Here is a 26,357-nt window from a genome sequence, read left to right as displayed (position 1 = left end):
GGGTCATGGGAAGGCCTCTGATTCCCATTTAATTCCTGAATTAACAAAATTCTTGTCAGTTCTGTCATAATTGGTGTCAATTGTGTCATTAATGAGCCTAATTGAGTGTGCAGGCAAGTTTCTCTCATTGGGCCCTTTCCACCTCGGACTTAATTATGGGAGGTTTTCCTGTTGCCAGGAGACTGACTCATGGTTTTTCCTGCAATTAAGTGGGCCTGGCCACCTTCTGCCCTGCCATGATGTGCTGCATAAAATTCCACCCATCGTGTGTGTCGATTCAGGCAGAAAAGTAGTAGAGAGAGGAAATAGCTTAAAAAATATTTGCTGAAAAAGAGAGAGATTCAGAACTAATTGATGTACAAAGGACATGCTGAGAGCAAAAGTGCAAGAGAGAAATAAATCAAAAGAGGAAAAACAAATGACGCAATATTGAAGAAAAGCAGTAAGGCAATTAGTTAGATAGGACATCAAAAGTAGATTAAATAGTCCTTTCTAAATTTTGCAAAAAGTGATTGATTCTAACACTTTGCCTCCTGTAGTCAGTCCAGAACTGGGGACCACCCTTTTAGGACAGAGGTGAGGAGGTTTTCTCTCCTCACAGATAGTTTGGAACTTTCTGCCTCATAATGTGATGGAGTATGTGTCATTAAATGTTTGTAAGGCAGGGTAGATACATTCTTGTTAGTCAACGGAATGAATGGAAACTGGGGGTAAGTGGGAATGAATTTGAACACAAACAAGTCAGTATATTCTTATTGAGTGGTGCAGCGTGCCAGAGGGATTGAATGGTCTACTTCTGCATCTATTTTGTATGCTCATATGTTGAGGGGTGATCCACACACACTGTCAAATGAAAGGTACCGTTATTCGAGAAGTATAAATTGGCATACTATGTGGAATTGGTGCAATTTTGTAATTAGTTTTTAAAAATGGTCTATTGGGAATGGGTCTATAATTAGGGCCAGTGTTATGAATTAGAGTTGTAACCTTCTTCAATTGCTTAATTAATGATTAATCTGAAAATCATTGTTAATTTTATTCCTCACCTTCCAAATCACCAGGCAAGTAAACTCTGCCGTGAAAGATCGACAAATCATTGTCAATGTCTGGCACAAATCCAAAGCAAGATTCAAAAACCAACAACAGACATGGAGGAGGTGTGATGTTGGAATACATTAATTACATTTGTCTATACTCTCCTCACAATACTTTTAGCTCTTTTCAATTTTCATTTTCATTCGTCAAGCGATGACCCTCATTCTGAAATTAAATTGGAAGCTCTGATTACGTGCCTATGTTATGTATAGCGACTGAAGGTAACACTGAGGAAATGGAGGGGATGATGTTCTCAGGAGTACGTGCATTAAATCGTGCTCATCCTTTCGAGAGCGTCAGATTGGCCAAAAACGGGAAGTCTTTGCAACCGAAATGAGTCAGACTCTTCACTTCTACAGAGCGACATTTCGCACGAGTGGTCTGTGGGATCCTAGCCCGACGACAGAAGATGGAAAAAGAAGTTTCTCCACGTGATTTTTTTTTAAAAAAAAAGCAATGCGAAGATCAAAGCGGAACGACGTCGCGCAACTCACAACCTGAGCCCTACGGATGTGCTGGAGGAGTTGTCAGCCCAAGTGCCGAAGAGACGCCAGGCCGTTGGATGGGGGGGAATCTGGTTTTTAATCCACCCCACCCGAGGGACAACCTGGGCAGGCTCAGGTGTGGCCAGGTGCTTACCTGTCCGCGCGCCCCGTCCCGCCCACTCTCACACCCGCCGCGCGCCCCGTCCCGCCCACTCCTACCGCGCGCCCCGTCCCGCCCACTCCCACACCCGCAGCGCGCCCCGCTCCGCCCACTCCCAGCACCTGCTCGCGCACAGCCCCCCTCACACCTTCAGTTACTCTCATGTGACAACCCCAATCCCAAGACCAGTTCAACTTCAGAAAACTTTTCATGACTATTTCCCACCCCCTCCCTTCAACTACCGCTATCGCCTAGTTTTATCCAAACAAAAAAAAACACACGCTCACGTACTGAAACCAAACATGAATCCGAGGACCATCATCACGGTGGAGCCGGTGATCTTTCTGTATTTGGCATCGACCTTCTTAAACGCTTTCGCCTTACAGAGGCTTGTGTTGGTGAAGGTGGGTTACAGGTTAAATGTGCGTTTTCTGTGTTTTATTTTGCGTGGGATGTTCTGTCAGTTGCTCCAAGAACTTGCTCTTTTTTTTCTTTGACAGTTTGCAGGTTTTTTGCATTGCTTGTGTAGCTAGGAAAGACCAGCCCCTGCAAATCAAGTGTCAAAAAATAATAGTGCCTTTTATTGTTACAGACCTATATTAGTTGTGGCTATTTCTGTGAAGGTCTACAGCCCACAGCCTACAAGCTGTCTGGCTAGCTGTTTCTCTGTTTAGTTAAAATTTAAGTAAGTTTGATGAATTTGGAGTTGTAGGCAGTTCCATGCGTCAACATAGCGCTTAGCATTTTTTTTTTGGATTTACGGACCCGCACCCAAGCAATCAGACCTTAAATTATCCAGAAATACAGCAGAAAATCATCTATTAATTGATATTTTCAGAAAATTGTACATCTCTTCTGTGTCACCAACTAACATCTGTTTCAGTGCATTTTCTATTTCCACCATTTGTTTTTTCCTAACTGTGTTGAACCTCTAAATTTCTGGAATTGGGCCCAGAGCAGAAGGGATCATTCATTTTACACCCTACTGAATAAGACCTGTCTATTAATTTACTCGTGAAAAATATAATAAGTCTTTTCACCAAGTTATGGTACCAGTTTTGTTGCCAATAAATTCCCTATTCCATTTATGGTCGAGTTGAGAGCCATCAGAAACCTTGAAGAAACAGTCTGTATTGGGCACTTTATTAAAATTATAGGGCTAGATTTGATTAAAGTTGCTCTGCTCAACCTCAGGCTGAATCAATTTGACCACCATTCATTGATTTTCGTATTTAAATTTTTCTTTGTGTAATTTGTCTTAAGACAGGATGCAATACAGACATGAGTTCCTTAGGCCAAGGAGACCAATCCAAACTCTACCTCAACCAGAATGGGGATCAGCTAGTGCTGTTGGTGCCAGTCTGATCAATGCTAGCCTGCTAGCCATCTAGCCAACTGAACCAACTGGCCACCCAAGAAGCCAGAGTTGCTATGGTTTGATTGATTTATTGTCACATGTACTGAAATAAAGTGAAAAGCTTTGTTTAAGAGCAATACAGGCAGACAACAGTAAGGAAGGATGTACAGATCAAAAAGACTTAGAGGCATACAGGTTACATTGCACAGATGTGTGCTAGGTGAGATCAATGTTAGCGAGATCAGCATTATTTGAGGCTAGAGAGTCCATTCATCAGTCTAATGGTTGGGAAGAGGTAGGAGATCATTACTAGGTTGCGATGGGCCTTTGATGTTGGCAGCGTTTCTATGGCAGCGAGCCGTGTAAATGGAGTCCATGGATGGAAGATTGGCTTCTACGATGGTTTAGGCTGTGTACACTACCTTCTGTAGTTTCTTATGGTTCTGGGCAGGGCATTTGCCATACCAGGCCATTATGCACCCGGACAGTATGCTTTCAATTGTGCACCTGTAGAAGGTGTACACATGGTTGCATCTGTGTTGCAGCCTGAAGCTACAAATAGTGATGGTAGAGATTCTGATTTATTTCTGTCACATGGCGAAACAGGAATCTCTCCTACTGTCTCTTACCACCTGCCATTGCAGTATATTGGAAGGATTTCCAAGTTGTTAAACTGTTTCACCACAGCATAAACATACCTTCCTTGGCCATTAAGTTCTGGAGTGGGAATTGAACCTGCAGTGTTGGCCTCGGGGACACTGTCCATCAAGCCATTAGACTACTTCTCATACTTAACAGGATTAGTAAATTTGAGTGCACCTTAACACTGTTTCCTCAGTTTCATTCATTTTAAATCTTTTTCCTAGGGGAAATCCAGAACTAGGGTGCAGAGTTTTACAATAACGTTGTTTTCTTTTAATGTGGATGAGAAACAATGCTGAACAACTTTAATTAGTCAATATAAACCTGCACCTTACTTTTTTCAGAGGGTTATGTTAATTGTTGCAATTCGCTACCCCCAGACTGAAGGGAAGACTAGGGCTGAAAATAGAGTTAGATGATATTTTGATATATTACAGAGTTGAGGATTTTAAAATAAAAAAGTCTGGTCAGATTGACTCCATTCTACTTTTCAATGATCAAGCAGTTCATTATTTTATTAATTGACTCAAGGATTTCAATGGTCTGCTCCTGTTCCTATTTCTTGTGTTGTTTTTTTACCACAGCTATACCCCTTGTTAATATTAATAGTCTTTTTAGTGATGTGATTTGCCTCCTTCTCCCTGAACTGTTCTTTCTTATATCAGGCTGCTATTAGTAGTGGACAGAACTCTTCCTTCTTTGGTTCATATCATGATGTTTCTCTAGCCTTGTGCAGGTGCTGCTGCTTCCCAGCCCCCTTTTTTGAAGCATTTCCAACAAGTGCTTACAGACCTTAACCTCTCAACTAATTTTAGCAGCCATCTGTACTAATAATCTGGTACTCATTACTGTATTCTCTGGCAAATTAATTTAGGTATTAACTAATCCGTTTGTTCTGCAAGTTATATTTATTCCTCTTTAGCTGCCATTTATCCTTGTGATTCAGACCATGTCCTAACTCTTAGAAGGCAGTGTTATAATCTGCAGAAGGAGGGTCATTCAGCTTCCTGTGCTTTAAATGGCACCTTGAAAGAGCTTTTATGTAGTTCCATTCCCCTGTCACTTTGCCTTTTAAGCCTTTTTTCAAAGTAATGATCTATTTTATAAGAGTGCACATTTCTCCACATTAGGTTTCATGTGATATCTGCCTAACCAATGATTAACCTGTTGTTGTTTCCTCCTCCTCCTGTACTGGTTTGTTCCAATTTCCTATTTTCTGTGTCATCCATTCTGATAGTGTGCAAAGCCCAACTCCAGATGATTTCCTAATGTGGATTTCTGGACCAATGTTCCCTGTAAAATTTAGCTAATGTGTACACCTGTTCCTTTCTGTGTGCAGTCCTTCAATTTTTGTTTGTGCAGCCTGGCATATCCATTATTTGGTTCTCTCCAATGAAAATTCCTGTAGTTTCTTACCTTTATAATAAAACTACACTGCACACAGCATAATGAGATCTTTGTTCTGTCCTTGTCTGACAAATGTCTTGACTGCTGATATTTATTTTCTGCCCTTTAGTCCACTTCTAATCCATGCTGTCGTATTTCCTTACCTTTTGATATCTGACAAATTTCTCAAGAAATCTTCAAGGTCTCACTGGGGAACTGCTTTGAAAGTACTTCACATCTTCGAACTGGCTGTAACCCCATAGCTATCTTGCACCTTTCAGTTAAGATTGAATGAGTTTAACTTACCAACCCTCAATCAAGAAACTAATTTAGTCAATAAGCAAAATTATAACCCTTTCTTATCAATCCATCAATGAAGACATCAAACTTAATATTAACTATTTATTCAATACAAGAACACAACTACTTAAACATTGAGCATACAATGAATAAAAATCTATTAGTTGTAGACAGAGTCAGATAGCTGTTTGAATGAAAGATAATCAAACGATGTACCAAAATGAATATCAAAAGGCAATGAATATTATAAGGCAAGTTCAGTGTATCATTGTAATTTAGCATTAACTAGGCTTTTTGCTTATTAAATCATAATGTAAAACATATTAAAGATTGGTGAGATTGAATTAGGCTTAATTTCTTATCTGACAGACTAAACATTGTTTGATTCCAATCTCTACAATAGATTGGCTACATTCTGGTGGTTAACAATGTTTTCAGAGCATATGTGACCTTGGCCTTATGAGCAATGTGGCCAGATTGATCATGGTCAGCTGAAACGATGGTGTTAGGTTCTGGAACATAGGGTTGGTGAATTCCTCAGTAATGGGTTTATCCTGTAATCCGGCTGAACTCATCATGCACACAAGTGACACAGTCTGATCCAAATGGCTTAACTCTCATCTTCTTTATCTTTGAATAATTGTATGCAATGCAATTACCTCAGCCTGTGAGTTGCCGATATAGCCTTATCATTTAACTTGGTAACCTCTCTTAGACTGTTTCCATGAATGTATTTTGTAGAGCTGCCAGGTAAAGCTGACCACCACAGGAAACTGGGTGGGGGGGGGGGGGTGGGGGGGAGGGGGGGTAGAATGGTATTCTGACTAGCTCTAAAGAATCTGTGAACTTCTGAGTTTGTGCCAACTACTCACTTAAGTAATATCTTAAGATAAAATAATGCCTTTCTATCGAATTGGCCATTCTGAGTGGTACATCGTAAAAAAGGGTCCCTTCTTTTGTCGATTTCTTCTAACTGTCACCTAGAATAATAAATTAGGCATAAATTCCTAGACTTGCCAAATTCCACTTTTATGCATTAATTTGTCAGACTTTTCTTCGACAAATATCCTATGCAGAACCGACTAAGTCATGATGTGCATTCCACATTGTGCCCCTGCGCCCAATCCTAACAAGGACCATACTTCCATTGCCTTTTTAATCATTTGAGAAAAAAATGTTTGTTTAAACAAATCTTCTGCATTCTAGTGAGCTTTATTTCCTTGCATTTAGTTCAAATGCGGACTCCCTTTTGTGTAGCCACGTGAGGCTGAAATGCTATTTGAGATCACTTTTCAGACAGTGGTGCATTATAATGATATTGGATAGAATGATGTACTACAGCACCAAAACTAAAATTGTAATTATTATTGTCCACTACAGACTCCTGTGTATTTCAAAAAAAATAGCAAATATCACTCTCGTCAGCTTATTATTTCCAGACTAAAAGTTTGAGAGACTTCGGCGCAAAGAAATTAATTGTACAAAAACCAGAATGAATTGCAGTGTTGATTGTACGACTCCTAGGAAAGCCATCCCTGTTTTCATGAGTTTATTTTGTGTCCTAATGACCTTCTCTACTTTATTTATATTTAAAAAACAATCCTTTTCCTTTCATTTTTCCTTTGGTGTTGATCTTAAATTTATACCAACCACCAACCAGAGGAAATAGTTCCCCTCTTACTTTATTAAAATATCTTTTCGAACTAAAAACTAAAAATAAAGGAAGATTTCAATAAGCTAGTTAGTGTCTAAGAGAGAAATAGAGTTCATGTTTTAGGTTAACTATCTTTCATTAGAACTCATCGTCCATCAACCGGTACTGTTTACTGTCATTTAACCAACTTCCTATTCATGCTGCTGGGTTGTCTTTAATACAATGGACAGAACTTAATGCCCTTCCCTGTGGTGAGTTTTGTTGGTGGCCTCCCCCCACCCCACTATTGCTGACGCGCCCCCTCAAAATTCCAACAGCAATTGAGTCTCTGAACTGAGTAACTAATGCCCACTTGAGGGCCTCACCCTGTAAATGTTAGTGTTAACTCAACAGTGGGAGGAGGCATTGTCATGTGGGGAGCGTGACAAGTGAACCTGAGCCAGGATGCTTATGGATGCTTGCCAGGATGCTTATGGATGCTTGGTGGGTGCCTCTTATTCAAAGGCACTCAATACCCAATAGAGAGACCTGGTATCTGGAATTGGTCCACAGAGAGCCACTCTTCTCTCCTTGTTAATGACACTGACTCCCACCCTGTGACCACCCCTATCCTGCTTTCTGTGGCCTAGGATCCAGCAACTATCCTAGATACTGGGTAGATGCAATACCAGCCGTAGCTCCTGCCTCCCCGGTGGCACAGCTATTCAGTACAGCTGCCAGCATCTGATTGGCTAGTGAGGATACTGATCAATGCATCTTCTCTAAAAGAGACTACATGGTCAATAGTCAAGATCCACATTGATTCCTTTAAGTACTGCCTAATGTGACTTAATTTTATCAACTAGCCCTCTGTGATGAAGTGCTTTTTGAAAGTCTACGTTCACAACATCCATTGCACTTGCTTTATCAAAATAGTCTGTTATTTCTTCAAAGAATTTTTAAAATTTGTCAGATGTAACTTTGTACTTTGCAGATTTAGTAAACTAAAAATTCCAGGAAGGACAAAAGTATTTATAATGTAGCTCAGTAGTCCAAGAACGAATGGCCAATCAAGCCAGTTCAAAGGCACAGTTGTACTTTCAGTGCCTAGAATTGCTTAGTGACTCACAGTTTGTATCTTATCCAGGTCTTTAGTGCACACGATTGGTATTTCAACCATGCATAATCTGATTAGTCATTGGACCAAACTTCCTGGCTTATCTATGAATCAGCAGGACTGCCTATAACTGGCCGACAGCCGGGTTTGGCTCATATCATGTACTCTAGCAAATGTAAACTGCTTCTGTCTTAATGTTTATAATAATACATATACTTCCAAGTCATTGTGATGAAGTTGATAACTTTTACATAAGTTTTGATTTAGTAGCCATTTTTAACACATCACCGATTTAGGAAGATTGATTGTCTACTCTAGCAAAAGTAGATGCAAAGTCAACTATTGAACTGGTTGGTTTGGAGTCTTAACATGATTTTCAAAAATAGACAGTTTTTGTGATTAAAAACAGAAAGGAAACCAGAAAACCTCAGCATGTCGGGTAGAATCTGTGGAGATAAACAGCGTGAATATGTCATATTGACAACTTTTTTTAATCAGCGTAATGTTTCAACCTGTACTTGCCCCAACAAATTTATTTCTTCTATCTTAACTTCATTCTTGCTCCCTTAAACTGCCCCTTATGTTATCAACTCTTTACATGCCGTCAATCACTTCAACAATTTATAGTTCATTGGCCCTAGCTGCTGCCTCTTTGCTGTGGATGTTCAATCCCTCGACATCTCCATCTCTTACTAGGAGAGTCTCGGACACTCTACTTCATTCTTGAACAGAGCACAACCAGTTCTCATCCACCTTTCTCTGCCTCCTAACCTGGTTTTCACTCTGAGCAACTTCTCATTAAATTTCAGTCACCTATTACAAATAAAAAATGTTGCTGTGGTAACCCACATGGGTCCTGGTAGTTCATGCCTTTTTGGGGTATAAATAGAACAGAGGTTATTCCAGTCCTCTTTGGACGCCCCGCCTTCTCTTTTTCCAGTTCGTTGAGAGCAGTAATCATGGTATCACTGCTGCCTAGTGCTCAGGACATGAACTGGAAATTTTTATTAACTTTATTTCCAATTTTCACACTTTCCTCTCCTTTGCCTGCTTTGTCTTTAGCTCTTCTGTTCGCTATCTTTATTTCTCTGTCTCCATTTTTGCACATTAACATTAGTAGGTAGCCAATGTTAATGTACAAACCACATACTTCCATAACTTCTTAAGTGGGACAATCTCACATCCTGCTTCCGCTAAAGACTCCATTCCATTCTCCCATTTTCTCTGTGCCCATCGTATCTGTTTTGATGGTGCTGTCTTTCACCTCAGTTCTTCCTACATCTCTTAATTTTTCCATAAATTTTTGACGATTCCCGCATGGTGTGTGGTCGACAGAGTCTTCTAGCCAGTTCAATTCATGGACCTCTGCTCTGTCTCCTCCCCTCCCTCTCAGAACCACGTTGGTGTTGATCTTGTCCATACTTTTGTGCCACTACCATCCTTATTCAACACATCATCTTCTTATATTTCTGCCGCTTGCAGCGTGATGGCATCAGCAAAAACATCGTCTCCTGTCCTTTTCTTTCAGCATTCTGTAGGAAGTGTCCCCTTTGTCACCCTACCTGCCTAGATCTCTCCCAACAGTGCCTGTCTTCCCTATGATACATCACCTATGCTTGCATGGTAAGATGGCACTATCCTTTCACCTCTGCCCTTATCACTGTCCAAGACCCCAAACATTTCTTCCAAGTGAAGTAATAATTTACTGCTACTTTAAATTTGGTATCTTGTGTTCACTGTTTATGAGTTGGTCCCCTCTATACTTGAGACCCAGAACCCAGACTGGGTAACCTCTTTGCTGAATACAAACATTCAATCTCTAAGCATGACCTTGAGCTTCTGGTTGCTTGTCATCCTTTCTGTCACTTTCTGCTACAGTGTTCCAGTGATGCAGGCTCGGGAAACAACACATTGTCTTTTGACACAGCACTCTCCTGCCTTGTGAACTCAACATTAAGTTCAAAAAACTTTAGGTCATAAAATCTGCCACCATGTGAGTCTAAATGTTTTCTTTTTTTTGTGCTGGTCTAGTTGTTTTATTTCTTTCCTTATTTTTATCTCATTATGTTGCATTCCAAAGTTTGTTTTTTTTATGTAGCAACTCACCTCATTTGGACATAACCTTTGTTTCTTCTTGGTATTCATTATCGCTATTTTGGCAGTTGCTTCATGAAATCTTTAGTTATTTAAGTCCTCTGACCTCCACCATGTCACAGACATTCTCCTCTTATTGTTTCTGTTCCCCACCTCATTCCAATAGCTCAATCCCTATTTCTCTTCAGGTCTGATTTAAGGATATCAGCTGAGCTATTAACTTTGTTTCTTTTCACAGATGCTGCCTGACCTGTTGAGTTTTTCCAGCTGTTTCTTTTTTTTGATTGTTCTTTAAGATTTCCAGCAAGTGCAGTGTTTTGCATAACGTACTCATTTGGCTGTTGCTATGTTTCCCAAGATCTTGAGGTAAAGCTAGATGCTTCTGGAGTTATTGGGAGTAGACAGTTTGCTTGGCACCTCCCAAGAAATAAAAAAAAATGAAATAAACTAAAGTAAAAGGAAAAAAATGACAAGTTGGATTTTATGATGGTAATGATGGCAGAACTATTGGTGTTTGCCAGTTTCAGTGGAATATTGATGACATCAATTTCTGGAGATTGCACATGGAGAGGTTAACATCAGAGTCCAGAAGTTGCTATCAGTTCACCAAAGGGTGAACTTGTGAAGTTCTAGATGGTAATGGTCATGAGTTTGGTAGGTGTATTGTAAGAAGCCTTGGTGACTTATTGCAGTGCATCTTGTGGCTGGCACACACTACTGCTACTGACTGTTGTGATGAAGGGGGTGTATGTTTGTGTGATGTTAATCAACTGGGTCGCTTTGTCCTGCATAGTGTCAGGTTTCTGAGTGTTATTGGAGCTGCACTCATCCGGGCAAGTGGTGAGTATTCCAACACACTTCTGACTTGTGCTTTGGAGATGGTGAACAGTTTTGGGGAGTTGGGAGTTGAGTTTCTCACTGTAGGGTTCCTAGCCTCTGACCTATTCTTATGGCGATAATGTATATATGGCTAGTGAAGTTCAATTTCTGGTTAATGGTGTGTAGCCAGGACGTTGATAGTGATAGTTCAGTGATGGTAATGGCGTTGAACGTCAAGGGGCGATGGTTAGATTCTGTCTTGTCATTCCCTGGCTGTGATGTGGCACGACTGTCACTTGCCACTTGTCTATTCAAACTTGGATATTGACCCAGTCTTTGGACAGAACTGTTTCAGTATCTGAGAAGTTGGGAATGGTGCTGCACATTGTAAATCAACAGCAAACACCCCCAATTCTGATCTTATGGAGATAAGGTCATCGATGAATCTTCTGCAGACAATTGGACCCAGGGCATTCCCCTGAGGAGCTCATGCAGTAATGACCTGAAACTGAGATGACTTGCCTCTAATGACCACAACCATCTTCTTATGTGCCAGGTATGACTCCAAGCAGCTGAGAGTTTTCTCCAATTCCCATTGGCTCCAGTTTTGCCAGGATTCCTTGATGCCACACTTGGTTGAAAGCAGCTTTGGTGTCAAGGGCAGTTGTTCTCACCACATTATCCAGAATTCAGCTTTGTCCATTTTTTAACTAAGGCTGTAATGAACTCAGGAGTTGAGTAGTCTTGGCAGAATCCAAACTGAGTGTCAATGGGCAGGTTATTACTAAGCAACTGCTGTTTGATAGCATTGTTGATAACACGTTCCCTATAATCGAGTGTAAACTGATGGAGTAGAAATTGGCTGAATTGAATTTGTCCTGCTTTTTGTGTATCAGACCTACCTGGGCAATTTTTCAAAAATTGTTGGATAGATGCTAGTATTGGGAGCTGTATTGAACAGTTTAGCTAGGAGTGCAGTGAATTCTGGAATATATGCCTTCAGGACTATTGCTAGTATGTTAACAGGGCCCATATACTTTGCAGTATGGAGTGCTTTGAGCCATTTCTTGTTATCACTTGGAGTGAATTGAATTGGCTGAAGACACATTGGTGTCTGGGGTCCTCTGGAGGAGGCCAAGATAGATCATCTACTTGGCACTCCTGGCCAAAGATTGTTGTAAGCATCTTGGCCTTAACATTTACACTGATGTGCTAGTCACTCCCATCATTGACAGTGGGGATGTCTATGGAGGTTCATTTTCCAGTGAGTTGTTTAATTGACCACCACCATTCCCAAATGGATGTGGCAGGACTGCAGAGCTTAAATCTAATCAGTTGATTGTGGAATTGCTTAGCTCTGTCTATTACTTGCTGCTTATGCTTTTTGGCATGCATGTCATCCTGTATTGTAGCTTACCAAATTGAGACCTCATTATTAGGTATATCTGGTGCTGCATCTGGCATACTCTCCTGCATTCCTCATTGAACTGTAGTTGGTCCCCTAGCTTGATGGTAATGGTGGAGTGGCAGATATGTTGTGCCATGACATTACATATTGTATTGGAGTATAATTCTGCTGCTGCTGTTGGTGGCCCACAATATCTCATGGATGCCTGGTTTTGAGTTGTTGGATCGTTCAAAGTCTATCCCAGATAGCAGGGTGGTAGGGCCATACAACATGATAGTGTATCCTCAATGTAAAAACAAGACTTCATATCCACAAGGACTGTGTGGTAGTAAAACTTAATGATATTGACATGGGCAAATGCGTCTGTGGCAGGCCAGGTCAAATGTAATTTTCCTTTTGTTAGTTCCCACACCACCTGCTGCAGTCCAGTGTCCTTCAGGACTCCACCAGCTAGGTCATAGTGGTGCAGTTGAGCTACTCTTGGTTAGTGTTAAAATTCCCCTACCCAGAGTACAATCTGCACCCTTGGTGCTTCCACCATGAGGAGAACTGATTCATCAGCCAAGCGGATCTGGTACGTGGTCATCCAAAGGAAGTTTCCTTGTCCATGTTTTTCCAAGTGCTATGAGACTTCATGGGCTCCAGAGTTCAATGTTGGCAACTCCCAGGGTAACTCATTCTTGACTGTATACCTCTGCTGGATCTGTCCTGCCAGTGAGATGGGACATATTCGGAAATGGTGATGTGTTGTCTGGGCCTTTATAGGGACTGATTTAGTGAGTCTGCCTATGTTGGGCTGTTGCTCGACTTGTCTGTGAGACAACTCTCCCAATTTTTGAACTGCCTCCACGTGTTAATATGGAGGACTTTGTAGAGTTGACAGGGTTGAATTTACCATTGCTGTTTCAGGTGCCTAAATCAATACCAGGCAATCCCTTTGGGTATTACTGTTTTTTTTTTGAGACTTTGTGGCTGATACTACTGCGTAACCTGCTAGACCATCCCTGAGGGCAATTAACCAAAGTCAACTAAATTGTTTGTGTAGGCCAAACCAGGTAAGGATGGAAGTTTTTCCTTCCCTAAGGGATGTTAATGAATCAGACTTTTTTATGACCATTACCACAAGACCATTGTCAGTCATTAGACTTTTAATTCCAGGTTTTTATTGAATTCAAATTGCACAAATGCCATGGTCGGATTCTAACCCTGTCTCCAGAACATTTCCTGTGCCTCTAGATTACTTGTTCAGTGACAATATCACTACATCATCACCTCCCCACTTCAATACGATTGGCTGCTTTTTCTGCTTGATGCCATCAATGTTGCTGTATCCCTGGTGATTCTCTTGAATTAGTGCCAGATCTAAACATCTGTTGGAAGCCTGCTCTACAAAGCTCACTGGATCTTTGAGGGTGGCTTACTTTTGAGATCAGTGGTGAGTGTAATTTCTACTACAATATCCAGCACAATATCTATATTAAAATTGGATAATAAATTTACAATAGCAACCATAATGTACAATCAAAAAGCTGACAATATTATTGACTGCTTTAAAAACCTAAAAATCAAACAGGCACAGAAAACAGCCAGATTTGTCTGAACTATTACAGGAAATGAATACTCGGCAATTTGCAGGATGTTGCTGAGTATGTTGCATTGAAATTCTGACTTCTGCATAGGCAAGGTATAAAATGTGCTTCAGCACAGTGCATCAAAGTATAGTATAGTTAAGCACTGAAAACAAATAATATGAATTGTTTTGTACTTCTTTCTAATTATTTAGTTCTACAAAAATAATATAATTACTATGGTTGCAATGTAGACAAATGGATAAATGTAAAAAGTTCTTTCTTTGAAAATTATCATTTCCATTAAGGCTGATAGTTTGCTGCTGGTGAAAGAAACTGGATTATGCAAATGAAATTTTTCTTGTGCGAACATTGTGCATTTGGCCCCTTGAACTTACTCTGCCATTCAATAAGAGCATGGCTGACTTGTTAGTGTTTTAAATTCCACTTTTCCAATCTACTAATGATTATGTTACTAAACAAGAATCCATCTACTGCTACCTTAAAAATATTTACTGAGCCTGCCACCATTGCCTTCTGAGGTGGGGAGTTCCAAAGCCACACAGTGCCCTGAGGGAAAAAACATTTTCATCTCTCCCCTAAAAGGATAATACCTAATTTTTAAACAGTACCCCCAGGTTCTGATTCACCCACAAGTAGAAACAACCTTTCCACCTTCGTCAAGACCATTCATGATCTTGCGTACTTCAATCAAATCAGCTCCACCACCACCGCGCACCCCCCCCCCCCCCCGCCCCCAACTCTTCTAAACTACAGGCAAACATGCCCAGTTTGTTTAACTTGACTCACAAGATAATCCATTCATTTGTGCCATCAATCTAGTAAAGCTGCTCTGAATCTGTTCTCGTACATTTATATTCTACCTTAACGAGACCAAAGTTAGCATAGCATTTGAGATGTGGTCTTACCACTACCAATATAACTGATACATAAGATCTTTACTTTTCTGTTCGATTCCCCTCCTATTAAAGGCCAGGATTCCATTAGCTGCCTTAATTACTTGCTGTACCTGCATTCTAACTTTTTGTGGTTCGTAGATTGGAACACCTAGATCCCTCTGTACCTCCAAATTCCACACTTACTCTCTGACTGAATAATATTTTTTCTTGTTTTTCCAGCTAAAGTGGACAACTTCACAGTTTCCACAGTCCACTCCATCTGCCGGATTTTTGCCCATTTGTTCAACCAATGTATATACAATATATATAGTATATACATATTAGCATCTGTCTGCATCCTCCTTATGTCCTCTTCACAAAATACTTTGCTCGCTATCTTTGTGTCCTCTGTAAATTTAGCAATCATGCTGTCGCTCCCCTCATCGAAGTCCTTGATGTAAATTTTTTTCTTTTTAAAAAAAGGCTTAGTGTCAGACTCTTGTGATACTCCATTCATCACACCCTGCTAATCAGAACAAGACTGTTATACTTTGCTTTCTACCAGCCAGCCCATCTTCTATCCATGCTAATATGTTACTCCCAACACCACGAAGTCCTGCCTCACACAATAACTTTTTATGTGGTATCTTGTAAAATGTCTTCTGGAAGTCCAAGTGCCGTATGTCTGCAGGCTCCCTTTTATCCCTTTTTACTCCTTCAAAGATCTCCAATCAATAAGTTAAACATTATTTATTTTCCTTAAAACCATGCTGACTCTTCCCAATTGTCTTGATACTTTCTAAAAGCCCAAATGTGACCTCCAAAATGATTTGATTCTAACACCTTCCCTATGACACACATCATGCCAATTGGATTATAGTATCCTGTTTACTGCCTTCCTTCCTTGAATGTTTTTGCTACTCTGCGGTCTGATGGAACCTTTCCAGAACAAAGCTTCTTTTGTGTAGACCTACAAAATGCATTTAGCTTGGTTTAGATACCTAATCAAAATGCTGATGGTAGTTAGATAAAGTGTTTGTTTTTGTTTTACAGATTTGCGAAGACCTATATAATAAAGAGGATATATGTGGAAATCTCTCACTTCATCCTGATGAATCACTAGTTACCCAGAGCAAAGCTGCCTATGTTCTACTTCTGTACACAGCTGTGTTGACTATCTTGTCCATACCTCCGTCAATTTTACTTGGTGCCTGGTCTGATCAAGCAGGGCGCAAACTTGGCATGATATTACCCAGTATTGGTGCATTAATTGGTGGGGCTATATTGATAGTGATGGTGCAGGTTAAAGACATGTCTGTCTATTGGTGTGTTTTTGCCTCTGCATTAATAGGGATCTTTGGAAATTATGTTGCCATTTTCCTCAGTGTCTTCAGTTACGTGGCTGACATCACAAAAGATGGGAACCGTACTATGCGTATTGGCATTGTACAGTCAATGACCTATATTGGGGGAACTGTTGGGTATCTCTTGAGTGGATGGTTGCTTCAGAATTACACCTTTACACATGTTTTTGGTGTGTATTGTGGCTGTCAAGTGATATCTATTTTCTACGTACTGCTGTGGTTGCAGGAGTCAAATTCTCCTGAAAGGATGGACCTAACTGATGAAGTAGCTGGCACAACTAATGATAGGATCTTGAAAAAAGGTATATTTTTATATGCTTCAAGAACATGGGAAACATTTTCAAAGGTGCGAGGAGGACAAGACCGATTGAAGCTCTACTTGATTTTCCTCTGTGTCTTCTTGATATATATTTGCAGTACTGGTAAGTTTGCAAACATGTACATGCTTCTGCTTATCTTAGTTTGTTTGAGATGGCTGACAGAGCATCAAAATCTTAGATTGTGTTTCATTTCTTGTGGTTACAGGCACTCAACTCCTTAGCCTTTTTTAAACTTATTTTTAAATTTTAAAAAAAAGCTTGTTTTTATAATTGATTCTGCGAGTTAAAAGGCTTTTGTAGTCAGTCAAATAAGCCACAGTTAAGTCACCAGTATTTAATGGGTAGGTTATTGAAGACTCAAGTTATTTTAATTGATTCAGAGGTAATTATTAAGTCTGATCAAATTAAATCAAACAAATGTTTTACTTTGAATGTTTGAGGTTTCCATTGGCAATTAATGAGATTCTCTCTCTCTCTCTCTCTTTCTTACCCTCTTGCTGCCATCTAAATTGTGAGCTGTTTTTCTACCGCTGGGGTACTGCCACTTGACCATCAGAACAATTCTGAGCCTGCCTGCAATCTTCCTAGATCCAGTCAGCTTTATAAAGTCCAGTCCAGTATTTTCAGCTCTACAACCATTTGTCAGAACTGTTGGTTAACATGGTGATTAGTCACTGAAACATATTCATGCGAGACTACAGTTGTTCTTTAACAACAGAACATCAGTTATTACAAAATAAGACAAAGCTCCATATCTAAGAAAGTTAAAAGGATCTTATCACAAACAGGAAAACAAAGTTTGTTTCCCAACATTTTTTCTAAGAGACTCAATTCCAGGGTATACCCCTGTCTCAATTCTTCAAATTATTTTACTTAACTGCATCTTCTCAGTTTATTTTCCTCCAGATTGCGGACAGATTTTATTTTCTTTTCCTGAGTCATCTTCACAAATCTTTCAAAGTTCTGAAGGCCTAAACTTGCTTGGTTCTAACAACTTGAAGTCTTCTATACAAACTCTCTCAACTTGTTATTCCACAGACTTACAAAGTTTCATCTAGGGTGTCTAGATTCCCTCAACAAAAGCTAAATACTTCTCCTAGGAAAAATCTTTCTCCCTTCTGAGCAGAACTTCTAATTCTTCAGCAATGCTATCAGAGGAAAAAAAAAACTGTTCTCCCTGTTAAACTGAAATCACAAGCTAAACTAATGACCTCTGGTTGTAAAACTCGGCAATATAAACATTCCATCCATTAACAGCACAGGTATCTAGGCAGGAAATTGATTGAAGTCACATGCCTTCTGGGAAATGGTATATTAAAGTCACTGTTCCAAATGACTTTCTGACCCTTTTGAGAAAACACCTTCATAGAACTAACTCAAATCTATCTGCCTTTATTTTAAAATCCAAATCCCAAATGATAATGTATGATATGAGTTTTATCACATTTTTGAAAATGTTTTAGAATAAATTCCTTCTATAGTGAAACATGGTTGAGAAATATCACTGTTTCCATTGTGATAAGGGTGTATGATATATTATGATTTTGTCTGGGAATTTAGAATTTTAGAATTTTAAAGTAGAAATAAGACAGATTAGTGGTTTCAGTTCTGCTAATGTATTTTTTTTTAAAGAAGTCAGGAAGTCATTTGGAACAGTGAACTAAACATATAATTTTCAAGAAGACACGTGACATCATCCAGCAGAATATCTGTAGTGTAAATTTATGAAGTGCTTGTAAGTGGAACTTTTATGACATACAGAGAAAACCGACCAAGGGCCACCAGTACTTTGAGCTCATGTCACTTCAGAGAATAGTTTTATTCAAATCTTTAGACTGAGTGTTTAATTTGTGGAATTTCTGAGCTGGAAGAGCTTATGTTTTCAAGTTGTTAGAATTGAGAAATGGTTTAGACAATTAGATCTGTAAAGAAGACTTGGCCACCACAAATGGAAAGAGTCGGTTAAGATAGGAGAGTTAAGATGGGATTGAATATCTGGGAAGGGCATTGCTGGGGGTAAGAAAAGAAGTTGAATTGTCCATTTTGCTGATGTAAAGATCTTTTGTAAACTGGGGTGTGCAGATAATAATTATATATAAACTTTTTTTTTCATTTTGTGTTATAACGTGTTCTTTTATTAAAGAGCACTGGCAGCCTCGTGAGCAGTCTCAGTGACTAAACACCATGGTAACCAGTTGCAAAAATTAAATTTAATGATCTAGCAAACCAGATTTCATTCTATGATGTGACTTGTCCCATATTACTGTTAGATATGATATGTTTTTTTTTTAAAGTGTTCTAAGACTTTGCCCTACTATTATATCTGAATTTTGTCTTTCTCCTCCTTATTTACAAAATGTTGTCCCTTTCATAAATCTATAATGAATTGATTGTCAGAAAATATGATGTGTTATTCTTATGTTTGAACTTATCTTGCAAATTTCCGTTTGACAGGTGAACAGTCTATTCTGATTTTATTTTTAACGTACCCACCACAACACTTTTCAGTTGAACTTTATGGAATATACAGTGCAATTAAGATGTTTCTTGGAGTGAGTACTGAGCATGTCTGTGAAGGCTGCACATTTTCCTTGTGTTTTATTCTCTAATCGCCTATTTAGATGTGTAATTCAGATGTTTTATGGCTCTTGGGTGGAAGGGTAAATGATGAAAATTAACTGATTGCATTGAATGGCTTATTTGTGTTGTAAAACATTGCTTGAAAAATAATTTGAGTTTGTTTGGATGTATTGTTTCATTACTACACACATTCTGAAGAACTTGTATTTGTAGGTAAGCATCAGCCTTGGTTTTGACATGAGTGCCCCTTGCCTCATAACTATAAAAGGAACAATATAAACCTCGCAGGACACTCCAATATAGTATGGAAGGAATCCTGTATTGTCTGAACTGCCATCTTTCAGATGGGACAGTAAATTAAGTTCCCTTCATCCCCTCATAAAAGATCCCATGGTACTTTAAGAAGATAGTAGAGTCTGTTCTTCTGGTGTCCTGGCCAAATTTAACTCTCAGCAAGCATTGCTTAAAAGAAATTGGACAATTAGCTTGTTAGATTATGGTAATGTGAAATATGAAAATTGGCTTCCATTAACTGTTCCTCAAAAATGCATAATTGACTGTGATGTTACTTTCATATGTCATTAGATGTGAAAGATCCTACTTAACTTCTTTTTTTTTTAAAAAAAAAAGTCCATTCTGAATTTTCTCTTTGCCAAACCAAAAAAGGAATTGTAAACGTTAGTGAGATGACATTTCTCATCACTAGCTTACTGCAAACTAGTTAAAACAGGATTATTTGACTTTGCCTTTTGTTGGTTATTTGAAAATGAACTCAAATGATTTCCCCCCACTATTATCCTATTTTAATCCTTTTTTTTTCTTCATGCCCTAAACCCATGGAATGATTTACAGTAGAGACTAGTTCTACTTTACATCACAATTACTGACATTTTTAAAAACCTGTTCATGGCAAATCAACATTCCTGGCTAGGCCAGCATTTATTGCCCATCCCTGATCGCCCAGTGGGTATTTAAAAGGCAACCAGATTGCCTTAGGTCCACAGTCCACACGTGGGTCAGACCAAGTAAGGATCAGGTTTCCTTTCCTAAAGCACACTAGTGAATCAGACGGGTTTTTATAAAAGCTGACAGTCGTTATATGGTTGCCATTAGATTAACTTTTTAATTCCTTATTCTTGTTGAATGCAATTTTCATCAGCTAGCAATGGTGGGATTCGAACCTTTGTTCCTAGAACATTAGCTTGGTGCTTTGGGTGGCCAGTCAGAGACTGGCAACTCCTTATTGTCAGTAGCACTGATGGGAACACTGAGGCCTGCATGGGATGGGATGGTGGTCACAGGGAAGGGGTTGACTGCAAGATGGGGTGAGATGGAGGGATGGGTTAAATGCAAAAGCTCGGGGATGGCTCTTAGTCACGTCCTTACTTCCTGATGCTGAGACCCTTGATTAGACACTGAGTACCTGTGAATGAAGTCAGTACACCTCCCACCCCACCATAGCCAAGAGACTACGGAGGGTTTGCTTCATGGCCTTTTGGAAGGCACAGGAGACGCATGTGAGTCACTATTAAATCCCTGTGGCTTTCCATAGTTAGTCTTAAGTGACTTGTTTAATGACCCTAATTGAGTTTTGTTGCAACTTTGCTGAGGATACAATTTTTCCAATCAGGTGCACTGCCCCAACCAATTCAGGATAATTTTCCAGCAGTTAAGAGTTGGTCATGGGCCTCCTGCCCAAGTCCCATGTCTTCATACCCACTGAAATGGGCTGTGTTAAATTCTATCCTCTCTACCTTCATTTCTGAACGATGAATTCCACATTGAAATGCATACGTAACATAGTATGGAACAGGATCTGCAGGCAGAGCTTTCTTTTTTTTCTTAGCATGAATATTTAGTAAGTTGTGCCGATTTTTGTGTGCCTTCAAGAAGAAAGGAGTGGCTGCAATGAGCTCCTGTCATGTTAGCACTTTGTCAGGCTCGTATCTGCAAAGTTGTGATGGTAATTTGCGCTTGTAAAAGGAATTGCGCTAGATAGTATGCATAGTGTGAAGCAAATAGCTGTGATGTATGCAAAGCTGCAGAACAGAGATAGCTTTGGAAATTGCTGATGGAAACCTAATGGATATTGTGAGCCACTGTGAGAAATGCCTGTCAGAAGTGATATGGACATAAGGAGCAGTGGTTGCAAGAGGTATTACAGTCTGGAGCTGGAGGAAGACAGCAGGTCAGGTAGCATCAGAGGAGCAGGAAAGTCGACCTTTTGGGTTTAGAGTGTAAACACGAAATGTCGACTTTCCTGCTCCTCTGCTGCCTGACCTACTGTTTTTCTCCAGCTCCACACTGTATTGACTCTGACTCCAGCATCTGCAGTTCTTGCTATCTCCTGTTGCAGGAGGCATGCCAGGCCCTCTCATTGATGCATGGTAAAAAAGACTACAGTTAAAAATTAAATTGACATACAATGTGCAGATGATGGGAACACTTGGCTTCTGAGACTTCAAGTAACTTGAAGAATGGAGGGAACTGTTCTGTAAAACATGCAACTTGGCAGAGTTTTTTCCAGTGAGTTTCTGAACTCTTGCTGTCAGCCAGCATGGGTATCAAAAGCCTGCACTGCGCTTTGGAAGGCAACGTGAGAGGCCTGTTCTGGATGATGGCACCCTCTCTCTGATTTTTAACAGTTACAGTAAAAAGATGGCCTTAGTAGTCAGTCAAAAATTGGCCCCTCCCACTGGTGTCTGGAATGCTGCAGCACTTTACTGGGCAGGGAAGGTCCCTTGTCCCTCTACTACCCTCCCCAGTCCGCACCTCTCCAAGAAAATGTTTGAGGGTATATTTACTACTTTGTGATGTGGGCAACTGTCTATGTTTTATTTATTGCCCACCTAGTGTTGTCCTGAAGGCATTGAAAACCAACCAGATATTTATTCCCTATACTTTTCTTGCATTTTATGCATATCCTCATGGTCATAGAACTTGGTAAATCTTTGTGTTTGGATAACAGAGCTGGAGGTTCACCAAACGAGCAAAATTATGCTACTGCAGATATTAGGCGCATTGAGAGTGGGAGACAAGAACTGAATATGCTGGCGTTCCTACCAATTTATCATGATGTTATATTCATACATTATCTTCTATGACTTGCAGATGTTGTCAAGTTTTTCATTCAAGATCCCATAACCAGCGGTAAAATAAATAACCAAACAATCTATTTTAATGATGTTCATTGAGCAATAAATATTGGCCAGGATAGAAGTAGAATGCACATGTTTCTCTCAATGTGATCTCTTACTTAGGCTTTGAGAATTTCAGGTGATAAATCCCCAGGACAAGATGATTTTCATCTCAGTTTTTTTAATAGAAGGAGGCAAGAACTTTTTGCAAATGTCTTAATTGTATTATTCCACAGTTCTTTTTGTTCAGGAACCATTCCTTTAGGTAGGAAAATCGTGCTTACTGCTTTATTGCTCCACTATTTAAGAAAGGTATGAATGTGTAACCAAATAGTCTAACATTTGTTGAAAATTATGCAAATCTGCAATTAAAGATGGATGACGAAACACCTTGACATTTTCCAGCTGATTGGAGAGAAGCTGGATGCAGTTGCAAAGATAAGTCACTGACAAACTTGATGTGATTCTTTTGAAGAGGTGACTAAATAGTGGACAGCAGAATGTCCATGGATGTTATTTATTTGGACTTGCAGAAAGTATTTGATAAACCTCTTAGAGAGATTGTGAGCTAAAGCTGAAGCCTGTGGGATTGTAGGTAGATTATTAACCTGGTTAAAAGATTGTCTGCAACTGTTGAGCTAAACATTCAAGACAGTGAGTAGGTATCGTAATTGTAGGATGTGACCAGCAGTATCCTTCAATGGGTTCATTATCCATTAACAATTTAGATGTTAGGATCAAAGAAGCAATTGTCTACGTTCACTAGTGGCACAAGGTAGGAAACACTTTAAACAATGTAGCATAAAATTACGAGAAAATATTTACATTTCTGAAAAAATACACATTTTCCTGAAGCTTTTCATCTTGCACCCATCAGGCCAATTTGCAAGAAATACCAGAGTAAAAGGAAAATGACATTTATATTGTACATGAGGAGAGTGCTCATTGGTTGACAAATAGACTCTGATTATTAGAGGTGTTGCCTTGGAAAATACACCAGTTAATGACTACTGATTGTTAGCTATCAAGGCTTGTTTAAATTTTAAACAAGGCAGATTGACTCTGGTTGGTCAAGGCATTGCCCTGAGAATGGCCATCACCTATTTTGCTGAGTTGAAACAAGTAGAGTACGTGTCCATTATTTCAGACTGAAAGGAACTTAATGTGTCTTAATACATGTAGCTTCCAGTAAATATGAGTGTTGACACATTGTGAGGCTGATTGACAACCAATTAAGGATTGTCAGCGTAATACTTTGCAAACTGACAATTATTTTATAAATGTTGTCTAATTGCAGAATCACATCAAATGTTGGCTTTGTTGTGAAATTTGCAAATGTAGGCTTTTTGGGTACAATCGATACTTTGTTTGATACAATCTGCCAGTTTTTGCGACATGGTCCTTACAAATGACTATTGTGATGCTAGATAAGTATGATAGGCATACTTTTTGGCTTTGTATGATAGGCATACTTTTTTGCTTGACAGCAGTGTCCTGTTATGGCAAACAGCACTTGTTTTGCACTGCGTAATATCGGCCTGAAACAGCTAGCTTCATCTGATACCAATCTGAGGTAAAGTGGGCATTTTTCAGGATCAAAAGTGACACCTTCAGAACTGCTTGTGATTTTGATCTATACAGTGAGAAATGATCTGATCAGTGAAGTCACCATCCTGAAGGATGCCTTTGATGTTCTCCATTTCACCACTGAACTTGCATGGTTATCAAATGGCTTGAGTCCAATTTAAAAGGTGACTGATAAGGCCACTCTTCCAGCACATGTGCATGGAGTTTCCTACATGTCTATATTGACCAGTGAACATAGGTTGGTGGTAGACAATAGTAAAGAACCCCCTGGTTAATTTCTCAATTGGGGCATTGAGGTTAAGTAACTAATTTGTCTGCTCCATTTTGAAAATGAATTTGAGCACAGCATGGAAACTGTTAGAATATGAAATGAAGTTCGTTCTTGTATCTACAGATTCAAATGTAGCGAATGTATCACATACATTTTGGAAATATGCAAGATTGAGGCAACTAGGTTTCATTTCATTGAAGACCTGTTTCGTGTGGAAATTAACAAAAATGTTTGCAGGAGCTCAGCCTAGTAGGGATTTCATGCTCACTACCATCTATTTAGGTTAATGTGATGTTAAAATTGAACTCGACTGCATAAATTCATGAGTTCATAAGTTCAATGAAAAATGATTCATACAATGATGACAGTCTGATCATGATATAGTGGTGCAGCTTAAAAGTCTATGGCTTCCTTGAGTGGTACTTTGGTTAGTGGGTTATCAATATTAAATGAGCACATGAAAATTGCATTGCTACCGATTAGCCAGCCTTGTATGATTTTAGTGAATGTGAAGGAAATGCTCACCGTTTATGTGGACAACTTGCTCAAAACTTCTGATATAAGAAAAGCGAAATAATTCAAGCTAACCTGTTATTTATATTAGAAGATATACTTTGGTTGACGTCAGACTAAATTTTCAGAATTGCATTGTGTCGCGGAATTCTCAAGCAAAGGCCTTGGTTTTCAGTGAATTGTGATGATTTGGGAGCTGTTTATAAAATGTTGGGTCAGTCTCTATTCTAGTATCCATTCTGTAGTTTCTGATTTTCAAAAATGTCATTTTAAGTGCGTGGACTGGTATTGGTCATGAGCTTGCATCTGGCACTCTCACCTGCTGGGAGAACAGTGAAGGGTGAATGGAAATAGGTATGTTCTAACTCTCTGCAATTTTCCTGGAGTCAGGCCATGCTTTTAAAGAGTCATGGTATAGCCAGTGTAAAGAACCTTTTTCTTTTTTTGAAAGGTATGTTCAAAAACACCTCCTGGTGCCCTACATGTCAAGCTGTGTCTTCCCATAAACAACTCCTAATATCCGCATGCCCCCATACTAGGCTGTGCCTTCCTCCTTCTCTGAAAGAATGGAGAGCGTTACTGGTGCAGTCAAGGTATATTTCCTTCAAAGGAAAGGATACGGCAAACAAATCCAGAGCTTATTGCCTATTTCCTTTTCATCTATTAAAATAAAGAAAAGCATGCTTGTGACAGGTTTTCAAGTAGAAAATGCAAATGAGAATGAAGAGGTTCAGAGAGGAGGTGAAAAAGCATAGGAGAGAAGTGATGAGGGATTATGAGAAAAAACTAGAATCTAACACGAATGGGAGTCCCAAAGTCTTCTGTTGGCACGTCAATAATAAAAAGGGGATAAAAGGAATAGGGCCAATTAGGGACCAAAAGGGATTAACACATGGAGACAGAGGCATGACTATGGTGTTAAATTAGTATTTTGCATGTGTCTTATTGAGGTGGTGGATGTTACCCTGGCCATGCATGAAGCTCAAAGGATTCAAAATCAATAAGTAGGAAGCATTGGATAAGGTATCAATACTTGAAATTGTCAAGGCACTAGGAGTGGATAAAATGCATCCAAAAATATTGAAGTGAGCGACAGTGGAAATTGCAGAGGAATTACAGAAGTTACATCCTTGTTCATTAAAAGTTCGTGAGGATGAGCCCGGAATTTAATGTCCAGTCAGTTTAACTTCAGTGCTGGGAAACTTCTAGAAATGATGATTCAGGATAGGATTAGCTGCCCTGTGGATTCCTAATAGGGAAATCACTGATTAATTTACTGAAATAACAAAGAGTTGGTGAGGGTAATGTTGTTGAGTAGTGCACATCGACATTCAAAAGGCAATCGATATAGTGCAACACAACAGACTTAAGAAAAACATGGTAGCTCAGAGAATGAAAGGGTCAGTAGCAACATAGATGCAAAATTGACTGCATAATAGGAAACAATAAATAGTGGTCAGTGGAGGAAGGTTTGTAATGGAGTTCCCCAATGGTCATTATTAGGACATTGTTTTTCATGATATAATGCATTCAAGGAACACTTCGGAGGTTTGTAGATGTTACAGAACTTGGTAGTATTGTAAAGTGTGAGGAGGATAATGTTGAACTCCAGAAAGACTGAG

The 26,357-nt window shown here is 39.4% G+C and overlaps 1 protein-coding gene across 6 annotated transcripts in view; it reads left to right on the top strand.

Annotated features, from left to right (window-relative positions):
• Nucleotides 1-376: 376 nt before the first annotated feature.
• The window catches only part of zgc:174356 (uncharacterized protein LOC100137120 homolog), an 88,308-nt gene continuing 62,327 nt past the window's right edge, over nt 377-26,357 (top strand). For 5 of the 6 annotated variants that reach the window (XM_020513153.2, XM_048600596.1, XM_048600594.1 and 2 more), the window contains exons 1-3: nt 1,862-2,144; nt 16,017-16,749; nt 19,102-19,199. In XM_020513153.2, the coding sequence (XP_020368742.1) occupies nt 2,043-2,144; nt 16,017-16,749; nt 19,102-19,199 (933 nt within the window). In that variant the 5' untranslated portion in view covers nt 1,862-2,042. Of the gene's footprint in view, nt 443-1,861; nt 2,145-16,016; nt 16,750-19,101; nt 19,200-26,357 lie in introns of those variants that run through there. The other variant, XM_048600597.1, reaches the window with a different exon arrangement.

The sequence above is a fragment of the Rhincodon typus genome, chromosome 9 (genome assembly GCF_021869965.1).
Source record: "Rhincodon typus isolate 14 chromosome 9, sRhiTyp1.1, whole genome shotgun sequence".
In the NCBI taxonomy this organism is placed as follows: domain Eukaryota; kingdom Metazoa; phylum Chordata; class Chondrichthyes; order Orectolobiformes; family Rhincodontidae; genus Rhincodon; species Rhincodon typus.
The sequence above is the reverse complement of the archived record's forward strand: the minus strand, read 5'-3'. Positions and strand labels throughout refer to the sequence as shown.